At 41.1% G+C, this 14,658-nt stretch overlaps 1 protein-coding gene across 14 annotated transcripts in view; it reads left to right on the top strand.

Moving 5' to 3' along the window:
* Positions 1 to 1,015: 1,015 nt before the first annotated feature.
* The window catches only part of HOMER1 (homer scaffold protein 1), a 129,812-nt gene continuing 116,169 nt past the window's right edge, over positions 1,016 to 14,658 (top strand). For 3 of the 14 annotated variants that reach the window (XM_067031213.1, XM_067031221.1, XM_067031215.1), the window contains exon 1: positions 3,398 to 4,147. In XM_067031213.1, coding sequence (XP_066887314.1) covers positions 4,143 to 4,147 — 5 coding nt within the window. In that variant the 5' untranslated portion in view covers positions 3,398 to 4,142. Of the gene's footprint in view, positions 4,148 to 10,083; positions 10,183 to 11,643; positions 11,902 to 14,658 lie in introns of those variants that run through there. The other 11 variants (XM_059060675.2, XM_067031218.1, XM_067031210.1 and 8 more) reach the window with 9 other exon arrangements.

The following is a 14,658-nucleotide window of genomic DNA, read 5'->3' as shown; positions in this document are numbered from 1 at the left end:
GAAAGACAACTTATTATTATATTTTCTGAGAAGACATACCATGATACATAAAATGTTACAAAGTTTTAATTATTCCTTTGGGTACATGAACGCATGTATTACCTTATATGCTAATCCCACATAAGTTAGAAAGAAAAATTGACCAATTATTGGTAGAATTTTCTAGATTAAGTGCAGAGGCTAAAATAAAAAATAATCACACAAACTTCTAGTAATTATATCACAGTGCACCCTGAGATTTATATAGAAAAAAAAAGTTGTTCTCAATTTTCAGTTGACAAAAAGAGCAGTTGAGAAGGGACCATGTAGGTTTGAAAAGCAGAAACGCTAATGACGGGTCAACATTGTAAAAGCAGGGAGGCAGATAACATACTGTTTTGACAGCTGAGTAAAGATGAGGGGAAAAAATATTGTAAACCAGAGGAAATCATGATAAAAGGGTAGAATGCAGTGTTTGAAAATGGTAAATTGAGAGCTTTAATTAACATCGATGGCAAGAGCACAAAAGAGAGAAAAGTGATTTAGTTTAGATAGGAAATGGCTTGTAGAGAAATTTGAGTAGAGTAATAATTTGCAAAGGGCCAAGAGTTGACTTTATTTGAAGAATGATAGTTCTATTGCTTTAATATTTTATACAAACTTAAGAAGCTGCATTTGTCTGATACATAAATTAGTACAATTTCTATTAATATGATATATATTAGACAAATTGGCAAGCAGGGGTTTGCTTTTGATCAAGTTTTGTTATAACCTTAATAAAAACTAGTTTCAATATTTCAAACTATAAGCAAGATCATGATTTTATAATGTGAAGATAACAGAAAGCCTGATTTATTTGCAACTTGGTCCTAATTCTTCTGGCTGGTGTTCTTTAGTCCTGGGCTCCTAACTTGATCAAGAAAATGCAAATGCAGAAAGAAGTAAAAACCTATGTTCCTTAATTAGGAATCATGTGAGTAGTTTAATATTAAAAACATTAAAAAAAACTACACATGATATAAATTCCGTAGAGTTTTAGCTTCTTTTATTTAAACTGCACTGATATCCATTTACAGCTCTCCTAACAATCACTGAATAGGTTGGCATTCCTATGTCCTGAATTTCCCAGGTCACTCCAGATTCCAAATATTTTGTCTATTGTTAAATGATGTGTTTGGATTTTGGTTTCGAAAACATGGTCACTGAACTTATAGACTAACTCTGAAATAGCAATAGCCTTTGGCATTTTTAGTAGCTCTGTTTCGGGGCCATGGTTATCATGTTAAATCAAATCAAATCAAAGTTCATTATTTGAGTTGACCTAATAATAAACTATGAAATAACGGAGACATTTAAAAAACTTTGTAGTAATTTGGGATTTGAAGAGCATTCATAGCATGATTTATTATAGACACACATAGCTAGTAAACCTATAGATAGATGGCTCCTCATCATTGCCATATAGGAAATGAAAAACAGCATACTTAAGAGATATTGTGTTATACGTTATACGGTCAAAACTAAGGAAGAAAAAATTAGTCTAACTGTGCTTGTATTAATACTTAAATAAAAAGGATTTGGTAGTCTTTCTTATTTTCAATTTCCATAGACTGAAACTCATAGTCTTGATAAACCAGAACTGAGAGGGTACACTGGGATTTGCTATGTGTTGTACGTGACGATAATTATAAGGGAACAAAGTCAAGATTGACTCATTATCCTATGCCAAAACATTGCTGTTTTGCAAATGAAAACGTTTAGATCATTTGATGCCCCCCACCCCATTATTATCCTTCATATGATTAAGATAGTGTTCATGGCTCCGCTCTTTATTCTTTAGTGATTTAGGTAGCCACTAAGAAAGAAAAAAAGTTTTAAAGACTACTAAGTCCAGAATGGCATTTAATAACTCTTCCGAAAATTAAGGTGCTTTTCCCCAAGTCTTGCTGGAAACATATCTACCACTGTGCTCAGTCTCTCCTCCCACATTTCCGTGCTAGTGGGGACTTGAGAAACCCGGGAAAGCTGCTGCAACAGGGGTGGGAGTGGGAGATAGGCTATCACCCGCTTGACACTTCGGCACTGTTGCTATGAATGATTCACTTGTGTTTGGCACATTTGTTGCAAGGAAATCTCCTCCTCCCGCCGCTCCTCTCGGCTGTCTCCTGCGCTTTGGCCTTTAAGGAGAAGCGAGAGCAGGTGGGCACAGAGGACCTCGCTGAGTCCTCCTCCCCCCGCTCCTTCCCTAATTTAGCAGTACTTCCGGCCGCGTGACATCATCCCCCGCACCCCGGTGACGTGAACGGCGGGTGACGTGTGTGCGGAGAGGAGCGCGCTGACGTTGCTATTTAAAGGTCCTCCTGCGGGGAGGATGGAGACTCAGCGAGAGCACCCGGTGTGGGGCGCGGAGGAGGCTGTGGCGGCAGGGAGCGGGGCCAGGAGCCAGCAGAGGAGCAGAGCGCACGGCCTGCGCGCCGCCGACCACTAGGGGAGGGGGGGGAAGGAAGGACGGACCGCCGGACCTCCCACCCGGCCTAGCTCCCCACGAAGGCCGGCTCGGCCCGTGACCACCAGCGTCCCCGCCGCCCTCGCAGCTGCCACCTCCTCCCGCTACCCTCAGGGCCCCGCCGGGCCCTCGGGAAGGGTCAGCGCCCCAGTGCCTGGTGCCCGGCCGCGTCTCCGCGGCCGCGTCCGGCCCCCTCCCGCGAGCAGGGGGAGGAACCGCACTGCTCCCGATTCTCCCCGCCCCCTCCCCCGCCCCTCGCAGCCAGCTCCGCTACCGCGCTCGCCTCACGCGGGCGGCGCTGACCTGGGAAGCGGCGCCCTCCGCTCTGTGAGCGGCCGGTGGAGGCGGAGGCAGCGGCGGGCTTCGGGCCGCCCGGCCAGCGCTGCTCTGCCGAGCAGGAGCTGGAGGCCGGCGAAGGCAGGCGGTGATGGAAGTGTGAGAAGGCGGCGGCGGGGCCCGGGGACTGTGAGGCGGCGTGTGGCGGCGGCGCGGAGCGGGAGAGGCGAGGAGCAGGGGTGGGGGCGCTGGAGCAACGGCTGTTCTGCGGCTTCGAGCCCCTTTCCCCTGGTCCCGACGCGGGATTAGCCGCCCGCCTCGGCTCGGGCGGTCTCCCGTCGACCCTTCAGCCCCGTCCTTCGCCGCTGCTCGGCCCGCCCCGGAGCTGGGGGCAGGGTGTCGGGGAGCAGCGTGGGGCTTGGCGCTCTGATTCATTCATTCTCCGCCGCCGGAGCCTCGAACTTGCGGTGCTCCGAAGAGCGGAGGGAGGAGCGGCAGCAGCGACTGAAGGGCCGGGCGCGAGCCGGGCTCCATTGTGCTCGGCGGCGTGGGGCGGGCAGGGGCTGAGGGAGGTGGGATCCGGCCCCCTCCCCCCTGCTCCCCGGCGTGCGCTGTGCCCCCAGCCTTCTGCCAGCCTGGAAATGGCTCCGTGTGTTCTCCTCGGGAGAATGAATCGATCCTGCCCATCCTTCTCTTCCTCCTCCCCGCCTCCTCTCTGCTCCCAGTCTTAAGAGGGGGGAAAAAATTAAAAGACAGATTCCAATGTGGAGCGCCGTGCACGTCGCGAGCCGCTGGGTTTGCACTTCGAAGAGATTTTTCTACATAGCTTTTTCTAATGTGAGTGCAGGGAAGCAGTGGCATTACTGCGTTTAGGATTTTTATTTTCTCCTAGGGATCTCTCAAGTGCTCGTCGCATTGGGTTGCACGCTCCACCCCCAGGGACCTGGTGTGGTGGAGAAATTTGAACCCGCAGCCTTAGTAGCACCGAAAAGGCCGAGTTACCTGGGCTCTCCCTGAGTGTGGAGGAGGACAGAAGAGAAATGACCACTGAACTCATTTTTTATAGGACTCCGTGAAGCTGGATTCTGCATTTCCCGATTCATAGACTCATTTTGTGGAATAGAGTTGACCGCCGTCTCCTCCGCGCAGCATTTTAACTCTAATAAGCAAATGCCACCTCTGTTTGAACATTTTGGTATTTCCCAGAGAGAAATCATTTTACCTAAGGGAACTAACTGAATTTTCAGCACCACTGAAATACCTCCACAAAAGGACCTCGGGGGGTGGAAAAGTAACTGCGAAATAACAGACGGAGAAATTCCTTTGGAGTTATTCCGTAGCATAAAAGCAGAAACTTCCGAGCAAGTTTTCACTGGGCAAAATGGGGTAAGGATTTTGTGTTTAACCCCGCTTCGAGTCTGTTTATGTATGTGTGTTACTGAGCGGTGGCGGTGAATTGTCTGTTTTATGTTTTCAAACAAATTTGCCACCTTGCTAAGCTGGTCGTACTTTTAAAATGTAGGTGTATTAACCTTTTAAGAAGTTATTTTTGTGGTGTGACACCGGAGGCCGTAATTAAGGAACATACGTCTATTATTGTAACCAGAATGTAGCTTTATTAGTGGTATTTAAGAAGACCACACGTACTGCCCTTTCCTGGTCGAAGTGCCGCAGCAGTTTATAATCAAAGTCGTGTTGTCTTAGGTTTTGTTGTCTGTATCTTCCAAAAAGAAGTCCTGCGTTCTCTCAGTACTTTGAGAATAATCAGGTGCACAAAGGACAATTGTAAAGTAATGAGTAGTTAGACTACAGTCCTTGAAAATGATCCAGTGTAAATTGTTGTCCTCACTGTGCCCTCCTCTTTGCCCTTGAATAGCCGAAGCTAAAATCTATAGAATTGCTCTATTGGGGCATTTAAAACGAAAATCTGAAAGTCTTAGGAGGAGTCCACAGTGCCCTGCATTTAGTTGAAGATCAGAGCCTGAATAGGAAACAGCTTTTTGTTGAAGGAACTTGTTCACTTTCTCTCTGGGTTTTTTTTTGTTTGTTTTGTTTTTTTGCTTTTTTGATCAAGTCTTCAGTTTGTGTTAACAATGTCAGATGTATACATTCTTTCAGATCCAAAGTCAACCAAGAGTGCCATTTTCCAACCTTTTATTAACTTTTCACACAGTAACTCGATAAACTGCTAGTGACTCTTCCTAATTTAAGCCAGACTTCCATAATATATTAATGGAGTAATGATCTAGTTTCATTGACAGATTTTCATTGATTTTTTTTTTTTTTTTTTTTTGTCAAAGAGGTACTTCTAGAATTTTCTCTCTCTCTTTTTCGTAGTTGAATAAACACACTAAAGTGTAGTTAAGGGACAGAGATTGAAAGGACAGACACTGAAATTCGTTGTGACAGTTAAGGGGTGTGCACACCTAAACTTTCATTCTTAAAACGTTCAGAGTAAAGTTCTTACTAGTACTACCCTTTTTTGTTGGAATTAGAACTTGAAGTTTATTAACTTAAGTTTGAAGATGTAGAACGTACGTTGTAGGAGTCCATCAGGAATTGATGAGAAAGAGCGATACTTGTTTTTAAAACTTAAATGACAAAGTGATGAGATTATATATAACTTGCATGATTTGGGATACTGCTAACAGCAATTAAAATACCTCATTCTATTTCTAGTGCTGTTATTAGTAGCTTGGTGATCTGAGGCAAATTGCTTGACCTTTGTGGACTCTTGTTTTTTTTAATCTGTAAGATGAAGGTCTTAGGTGAGTTTTAAATTTTTTTCCAGCCTGTAAAAGTTAATTATTTCTTTTTCTCCTCCTTCAGTTTTCATAATTGCTGTTGGTTTCTTGAAGTAAATCTCTCAGATGGAGAGATTTTTCTCTAAGCAGTTTTTAAGCATGTAAGCTGGAAAATAATGGCATTTGAAAAATGTTTTGGATGAATTGTACCAATTTTAATGAGAGAAAATACTGAAAAATACTACTATTCAAAACCTTTGAAATATGGCTTCCCTTGAGAGTCTGCAGCTCTTCTGTTTAAAACGTGTCAGAGAAGAAAAAATCAAGTGGCAGTTTTTCATGTTGAAGGCTGCATTCTCTCTAAGCTGTGGAGTGGTAGCATCATGAAAGAAAATTCATGGTTTTCCACAACCTTTAAGCTGCATGAATGTCTATGGTTTTACCAAGGGAAGCTTGAGATGAACTTAATACGAAGGGGATTGGTCTTTAAAGCATGAAAATAAGCCCCTGCACATAGCCCAGATTTTAGATACTTCAGTGTAATTAAATGTGTTTATAAACTAATTTATTAGTCCTTAACAAAGTCCTAAAGGTGGACTGGAGAGGCAAAGGAGTGAATGTTTATGGCATAATTTTTCTGCAAGTCTGCATTTGGGGCTGCTACTCTCAGTAATAGTGACTTGTTTCATCTAAGTTGTCAAGAGAAGGCATTTGTGGAAGTTTCCACACTTAGTAGGTGTTTGTACTTAAGTGTTTGTGGAATAAGCACAGCCTCCTGCACCTACTTAAAACAAAAGGGAACAGAGCTTTAAATGGCCTTTAAAGTTTTACCTAGGCAATCCTAAATTACCTTACTCTGACAGGTATCTAAAATTTAATATTGTGGGTGAAGAGTTTCATGTTTTATGGATATATTTTTGACTAATGTTAGGTTATAATAAAAATTTATCTCTGCCTTAGTTTTGGATATAATTGCAAGTCTAGGGGCAAAATCAAAACAAAAGGAATGATTTTGAAAGAAAATGAGTGATTAGTTCAGGCAAAAAACAAATCTAAGGCTCCTGTGATAGTAGTTTATGAACTATGGTGGAAATGCAAAAGAACAGCTGAAACTGACAGTTGGCAGAATCTGTCAGAGTATCTTGAATGCTGCCTGAGCTGTTTTTAATTACAGTGAAGGTGGTTGAAGTATTTGTTTGTGAAATAGGTGTATCAGAACCCCTAAAAATGAGATCAGGTATGTAAGGTAAAGTCTAGGAAAACTTCCAGGCCCCAGCGAGGAGCCCTTGTTAGGTATGACCCCCAGTCCTCCAGGTAGTATCTCCTAAGGAGAGCAGTGAGTCAGGAGCTATTTTGGAATGATTAGAGTAGGCAACAGAAATCACATAACTTCAGTGAGGTATTTCATGCTACTTTTTTTTTTTTTCATGCCACCTTTTGTTTTACTTAGCTCATGTTGGCAACTTAGTTACCTCAACAAGGGAATATTCCCTCCCCCCTCTTATTAAGAGTGAGTTATTTTTAAAATGTGACTTTCCCTGCAAATGAGGTTAACAAGCTGTTTGTGATTTATCTCACCTGCCTGTGGGCGCCTCTAGAAACCCTCTTCTCCGCCTTTCCTCAGAAAACTTCCTCAAGCATGGAAGTGGGTGCTGCCTCATTGCAACCTGAACCAAGTCGCTTCTTTGCTGGGAGAGGAAGCTGACACCTCTTTCTGCCCCATGCTACTGGGTGCTGCTCTCCGGGGACTTTAGCTAAAATGCAGAAATCTTGATCCAGCACGCACTGCAATCTGAATGGGCTTTGTTGCAAAGGCAACCACTCAATCATTTCTAACATCAGGAAAGTTAGATGGATGTCTTAATTATTTGTTCCTTTTACCAGGTTTGAACCCCTATCACGTGGCATGTACAGCAGCTCAGTACTGCTGATACAGAGACTAGTAACATGTTCTTCCCTTAGGGAGTTTATAGCTTAGAAGTTGATCTAGGATAATTACCCGAAATGGAATTCATGGCAGTTAAGGGACTGACAAAAGTGTCTTTATACTTAGTCGCAAACTCAGTTTTAGTTTTAAGTGATTAAATGTCTCAGATCAAAAGGTGGTTAAAATCTCAGAAGGTCCAACATCGCTACTGCAGTGTGTTTGTTTTTCCAGACCTATGGTGTTTAGTTGAAATATTTATTTTTAGTTACTCCATTGCTTTGTTTTGTTATTTAAGATTAATCCAACTCACTGGATAGAAGAGTAGGGAAAGTGAGTTCCAAATATTTAAGTGTTTCCTGATATAACTTTTAAATGACTGAATATAAGGCATTTTAAGTAGCTTTATTTCTCAGGATCTGTTTAGTTGAGTGAAATGTGCAGTTAGTTTCTTGTTTGTGTTGCATATTTGTAATGACCAATGGCTTATACAGTAAAGTGACCCTATAGTTTACGAGAATCATTATGTTTGTGGAATGATTGAGATTTTCCTAGAAATCAAAAAGACTTCTCTGTTACGGTTTGAAAAGTTGAGTGCTTTTTGAGACAATATAATGTTTCATGCTCATTAAGTATCTTCATTTTGAAAGAATCTCCATGTGATAAGCAGCATTTATATACATTACAGGAATTGAGATAAAATTTTCCAATCTTATTGAATAGGCATTGCAAGAGTAAGTAAAACTTTTTAAAGGCTAATCATTCAGTGGTCTTTAATATGTGTAATCATATAGAACTGAATCTTACTTTTAGGTTAAAAAGTCTTAATTTTCACAACATATCTCTGTGTACTACAAAATTAGGACATCCATTATCACACTGTTAAAAGAGACAGATTTATCAGTGAACTTGTGCTTTTAATTGCAGTTTGAGTTTCCTTTCTTCATCCATCATAAGTCTAACATTGGTTATTTCTGTGCTCCCTAATAAAATATCTGATTTGAAAAAAAGACGAAATTGATGAGAATCAGTGCTGCTTGTTTTAAGCAACATTTTTAGGGAAGCAGTTGAAATTAATCACATGTATATGTTGCCTTTTTTTGTGCTTTGTCATTACCCTCCACTTGTATTTTATTTATTTCTCATCTTGTTTTTAAAAGTTTTAAAAAATCTCACTTCTCTGGTAGGTATCATTTAGAATTACTTTTACATGTACAAAACTAAATTACTTGGGTTTTTTTGGCTGCATTGGGTATTTGTTGCTGCTTGCCGGCTTTCTCGGCGAGCAGGGGCTACTCTTCACTGCAATGTGTGGGCTTCTCATTGCGGTGGCTTCTTTTGTCACAGAGCACGGGCTCCAGGCATGCAATCCTCAGCAGTTGCGTCTCACGGGCTCAGTAGTTGTGGTGCACGGGCTTAGTTGCTCCGTGGCACATGTGATCTTCCTGGACCAAGGATCGAACCCGTGTCCTGGCAGGCAGATTCCCAACCACAGAGCCACCAGGGAAGTCCCTAAATTACTTTCTAGTGACCTTGCAAAAGAAAAGAAACAAACTATTCTTTCTCATGAGGTTCCCCTCACCCCCAATGATTAATTGTGAACCCAGCATGGCTCTTGTGTAGCTAAAAGAATTTTAAATATGTAAAACAAACATTTGAGTTAAGATCTGAATTTCATTTACACATAATTATCTTTTTTAAGATAGGCTACTGGAAGAAGGCAAAGCATCATTGTTTTCTTTTTTGTATCAGAAAATAAAATTATAAAATCCGAAAAATTAGCAGTCTAGCCAATACTTCCTCTTCATAGTACAGTTTACCTTTGCACTTTCTCTAGCTTTTGAAAAATACTTTAGTGTTTTAACACCTAATATTAGCTTTTAAAAAATTGCTTTGCTTTATGGACATTTTCTTTTAATGTTCTTCCATAAAACATGAAGCATTTCCGTGTTATCTTTGAAAAGAGTTGGCACCAGTTCCTCAAGGCAGAGCAGTTTTAAAAATTGAGGACTTTTTGTAAAATTATCAAACAAGAGTTAGACAGAAATTAAACACAAACAAAAAAGTGTGCTGAGGGATCACAGATACCAAACAGCTTTTGTTCCTTTATTAGGTTGTTTTAAGTCATGTTTATGATGTCATGTCTATGGGCACATCTGGATCCATGTGTCCACATGCCTCAGAGTCCAGAGGGCTGTGGAAGAGAGTGTTCTTGACCCCCACCCCACCCATAGAAGCGCTTGCTCCTCATTTGTCCCTGTCTTTAGTAGGAGGGCGGAGATAGAGAGCCACAGCTCTGGTATGTATCTCTCTGAGTACCATACAGTGTGTTTCCTAATCACCTAGGTCATAGCAGTGCACACACGTGCAGTGTGAGTTGAAAGGATCTGGGGAATTAAACCCCACTCTTAGTGTACAGAAAATGCCGATTCCTAGCAGTTGGGTATAAGTTGGATGTACCAATTACTTTTCTGATAAATTTTCTTGATAAATATTGGATCCTTTAACCTTCACATTTAAGCATGCCTCAATCTTACTTAAGTAGTGTTGCCTTCCTTCTGTTTCATTTAAGAAGTTTAAGATGGTTATTTTGAATAAGGCTTTTCTGTGAGTTGGAATTTTCTGCCCTAGTTACTTTCAGTTTCCCCCATTAGGCTCTTAATAACGGTTGCTATGAAATTATTTTAAATGGATTTGACTATCAAAGAGCTCAAAGTACTCAGAAAATTTCTGTCCGTGTTCCTTTGTGGAAGGTAAGTCTGGACATGACTAAACTTAGGTAGGACAATTATTTTGAACCAACTGTAATATTTGAGTGTGCTTAGCTTATCCTTTTACATTTCTGTGCTTGCTTTTTGCTTATCTTGTAAAACTGCTGTTATCTGTCCTCTGTAGTTATGAATCTCTGTCATATGACTTTTAACATTAAAATTCATGTGCTTTGCTTAATCACCCTGCCAGCTCCCAAGATGTTTACAGAATGAGGATTCCACCTACTCTTGTGTACTCAGTTTTGCCAGGGGTCTGTATACATTCAGCTGAATGGGAAGAATCACAAATTACCCTTCAACTCATCTTCCTTGAGGTTCTGTTGATTAAAAAAAAAGTTCTGGATCTTGCAGGCTGCCTTTTTTCCCTACTCAACTGAAAATATATAGGATTTTAGTTGTCTTTTTATTGTTGCTTTCATTTACTATTTTTTTAATGCTAAATTGATATTTATTGCTATGCTTATGTTAATGTGAGGGTAATAAGATATTAATGGCAATATTGCTACTTAGTTTTACTTGGTGGCATATTAGTATATTTGGAGTAATTAGTATGTGATCTGTGGGTAAACTGTAGGCTAGTCATACGGTACAAAGCTAGCCTGAAAAATATTTTCAAAGATGGTACAGTGGTCGATTAGAAACCAGGATGCAAAACTGTATATTCTCAACTATATAAAATACATCTGTACATGCATAAAAAGATTTGAAGGAAATTCATTAAAGTGCTACCATGTTTATTTCTGGGACATATGATTGTGAAGTTTTGTTGAGTCTGAATCTTTAAGTTTCTCTGTGATTAATATATGAAGTTTTAGAACTTCTCTTGGGTTTAAAGAGTGAAGGTATTAAAAAATACTAATATCTACAGTACAGAGTTATCAGGACCTAGTCACTGTTCCTACATATACATACTTATGTGTTTGTATCAATTTTAGCTTGTTTATCTCAAATTTTATTTTTCTTTTCAAAATTGGCTAAAGTAATTACACCAATGATAGCAAAAATGGTTTCTTGTTTAAGTGTAAGGAGTAGCTCAGAATGTTAGTACAAATCCCCACTTTTTTTGGAGCCAGAGCTCAAAGGGAAAATGTGACTAGGGGAGGTCATGCAGGGGCAGAACATGTGCTAGATCTCCAGCTCCTTGGGGTTCCTACCATTAGCTCAGGGGATCCTAAATGGATGTTCATATATACAGAGACTCATTTATAGGGGGGTTTCTAACCCCTCATAGTTAAAAAAAAAAAAAAATTCTAATTTAATGTAAGCTTAGTGTCTTGATAGTGAGTTTTAACTAAATGGATGTTGTTTTCCTTTTAGATGATACTGAAAGAAAGTGCATTCTAATTTTAGCATAATCAATATCTGCTCAGTGCATTATATTTTAAATACATTGAAATCTTTCTCATAAATGAATTGAAATGTTATTACATGTGTTTTGTATAGTTTCCAAAGTTGATTGTACAGTGTAAACTCCAACGGTCAAAGCCCTGTTAACTGCTCTTGTAGTTACTGGACACATGAGCCTCAAGAATATGTGAGGAAGCAGGGTCTACTTCTCTGAAGACTTCAGACAAGAAAAAGAATGCTTAAGATGTTATCTTGAAGTGCTTTTCCTAGAGCTTAATGTTGGACCATGAGACCCACAAGTGGAAGGATCACTTGTGGCATACAGTACAATTTCTGAATCATCATGCAACAGCTGTAAGTTGTTTGATTCCCTAGAATTCATAAGAGACAGCTGGGCCATATTGTATCCAGATTTTAAATTGTTATTCTTTCTGAAGCTTTTCCCCCAGAGGTCCCAAACTCTAATGCTATCATTGGCTGGGCAGAAAAATGTGTGGATATATAAGGTAGAAGGCAGTAAGGATTGGTGGGGACTGTGGGAAAGTGAAGAGAACATGTCCTGCCTGAAGGCGTTCATAGCCAGTGTTCTAAAAACCCTCTGGTGAAAGAAATACACCTGAAGCCTAGTCTCTTATTTATTTGGCAAACACTTTTTGAGCTCCTACCATGTGTTCGTGACTGTGATACTTTGATCTAGGTTGGTTACAGTAGGTTTGGAAATGCTTTAACTCTTGACTCAAGAAGGAAGACCAGAGCATAGCAGGGTAGCAGCAGAAATTTACACTAGATTAGTGGTTCTCAAATTTGAATTTGCATCAGAATCACCTAGAGGGCTTGTTAAAAACACAAGATTGCTGGACTTCAACCCACATCTTTGATTCAGTAGGACTGGGAGTGAGGCCCACGAATTGGCTGTTCCAGTAACTTCTCAGGTGATGTTGATGTTGGTCCAAGGACCTTACTTAGCGAGTCATGGTGTTTGAAAAACGAAGCTTACGTATGAGAAACTTATGTCCACTCAGAAGCCTCGATGATTCTTGAAGCTTTCTTTTCTCTGCTTGCAAATTGCAAAACATTATAAATTTGAACTAAAGGGGGAAACCCTGATTGAACCTTTTATCTACTGTTTATAAGCTAAAAGATCCAGGACAACTTGAAACTGATCTCTATCTCTTTAAACCTGATTACCTCCAGTAGTACTTACCAGTTAACGCCCCTTTCTTCAGAGTGACTTCTGCTTTCTGGCATTTCAGAATGTATTATTTTTAAACTACCTGACACTGCTTTGACTTCTGAAGTTTTTTGTGTGTTTTTTTAAAATTTATTTTAATTTATTTTTATTTTTTTGCTGCGTTGGGTCTTCGTTGCTGCGTGTGGGCTTTCTCTAGTTGTGGCGAGCGGGGGCTCCTTTTTTTTTTTTTTTTTTTTGCGGTACGCGGGCCTCTCACTGTTGTGGCCTCTCCCGTTGCGGAGCACAGGCTCCGGATGCGCAGGCTCAGCGGCCATAGCTCATGGGCCCAGCCGCTCCGCAGCATGTGGGATCTTCCCAGACCGGGGCACGAACCCGTGCATCGGCAGGCGGACTCCCAACCACTGCACCACCAGGGAAGCCCGGGGGCTACTCTAAATTGCAGTGCGCAGCCTTCTCTTGTCACGGAGCACGGGCTCTAGGTGCGCGGGCTCAGTAGTTGTGGCTCACGGGTTCTGGAGCGCAGGCTCAGTAGTTGTGGTGTGCAGGCTCAGTAGTTATGGCGTACGGGCTTAGTTGCTCCGCAGCATGTGGGATCTTCCCAGACCAGGACTCGAACCCGTGTCCCCTGCACTGGCAGGCGGATTCTTAACCACTGTGCCACCAGGGAAGTCTGACTCCTGAAGTTTTTATGCTTTTGGAGGAAGTATGATTTCCTTCTAAATTGTTTATCCTGTTTAGCTATCCTTAAGTTTGTCCACATGCTATCGTTATTAGTTTTCTGTTGCTGTGTGACAAATCACCAGCATTAGTGGCATTAAAACAACACCCATTTATCTCAGTTTCTGTGAGTCAGGAATCCAGGCACCTTAACGGGGTCTTCTGCTCACGGTCTCACAAAGCAGCAGCAGTCAAGTTGGCAGCTGGGACTAGAGTCTTATCTGTGGATCAGCATCTCCCTCAAAGCTCGTGTGGTTGTTGGCTGAATTCACTTCCTTGCAGCTATAGAACTCAAAGTGGCTGTGACTTCAAGGCTAGCAGGAGGAGCCCCTCTCTGGTGCTTCATCTTCTTCTAAAGGACTTGCCTAAATAAGTCAGGGCCACCCAGGCTACCTTCCCTTTTGATTAGTTTAAAGTCCACTGATTAGTGACCTAATTACCTGTGTGACATCCCATCATATTTAACCCTTCTACCCATACTGAAGGTGAGAGTTTTATGCAGAAAATGCCCACCAGGGGGCAGTAATCTAGGGGCCATCTTAGAATTCTGCCTGCTGCACCACATCAAATACCTATGGATATTTTCCAAATGCTCAAGTATCAGTATGTCCATTACATTTTTTTGTTTGTTTTTTAACTTTTAAAAATCTGTAGTCCTCTGCATTCCTGCTCCACTATGGACTGGTTACTCTTTAGTCGTATTATGTAGTCCTCATACTAGACTTTCCCTTAATTTTTTTTTTTGTGGGGGTGGGGAGGCATCATATCTTCTGTTTCCTGGACACTGTTTGTTTTCTTCATTTATCCTTTTGTTTCACTGAATCTCCTTTTCCTGTAGTTACCTGAAAATGACTAGGTAGGAGATAACTTTTTTGAGACATATGTGAAAGTGCCCTCCCCCTCAATTGAGGCTGGATCTCTAGACAGGAAATAATTTTCTCTCATTACTGTGAAGGCACTGATCTATTGTCTTCTAGTTTCCAGTGTTCCTGTTGAAGCCTGCTTGTTTCTGATGCCTATTCCTTCATGTGTTACTCTTACCCCACTTTGGAATGTTTTAGGATTTATTTATTTTCTCTGCTGTTCAAAAATTTCACGATGATGTGGTGTGGTGCTTTTTGTTTGTTTTTTTTTTTTTTAATTGTTCTTTTGGTCACTGCTGGACCATATCAGCCTGTCAGCTTCCCTAAGTTTGGGAGATT

Source organism: Kogia breviceps, chromosome 4, assembly GCF_026419965.1.
Source record: "Kogia breviceps isolate mKogBre1 chromosome 4, mKogBre1 haplotype 1, whole genome shotgun sequence".
Taxonomy (NCBI): Eukaryota; Metazoa; Chordata; class Mammalia; order Artiodactyla; family Physeteridae; genus Kogia; species Kogia breviceps.
The sequence above is the reverse complement of the archived record's forward strand: the minus strand, read 5'-3'. Positions and strand labels throughout refer to the sequence as shown.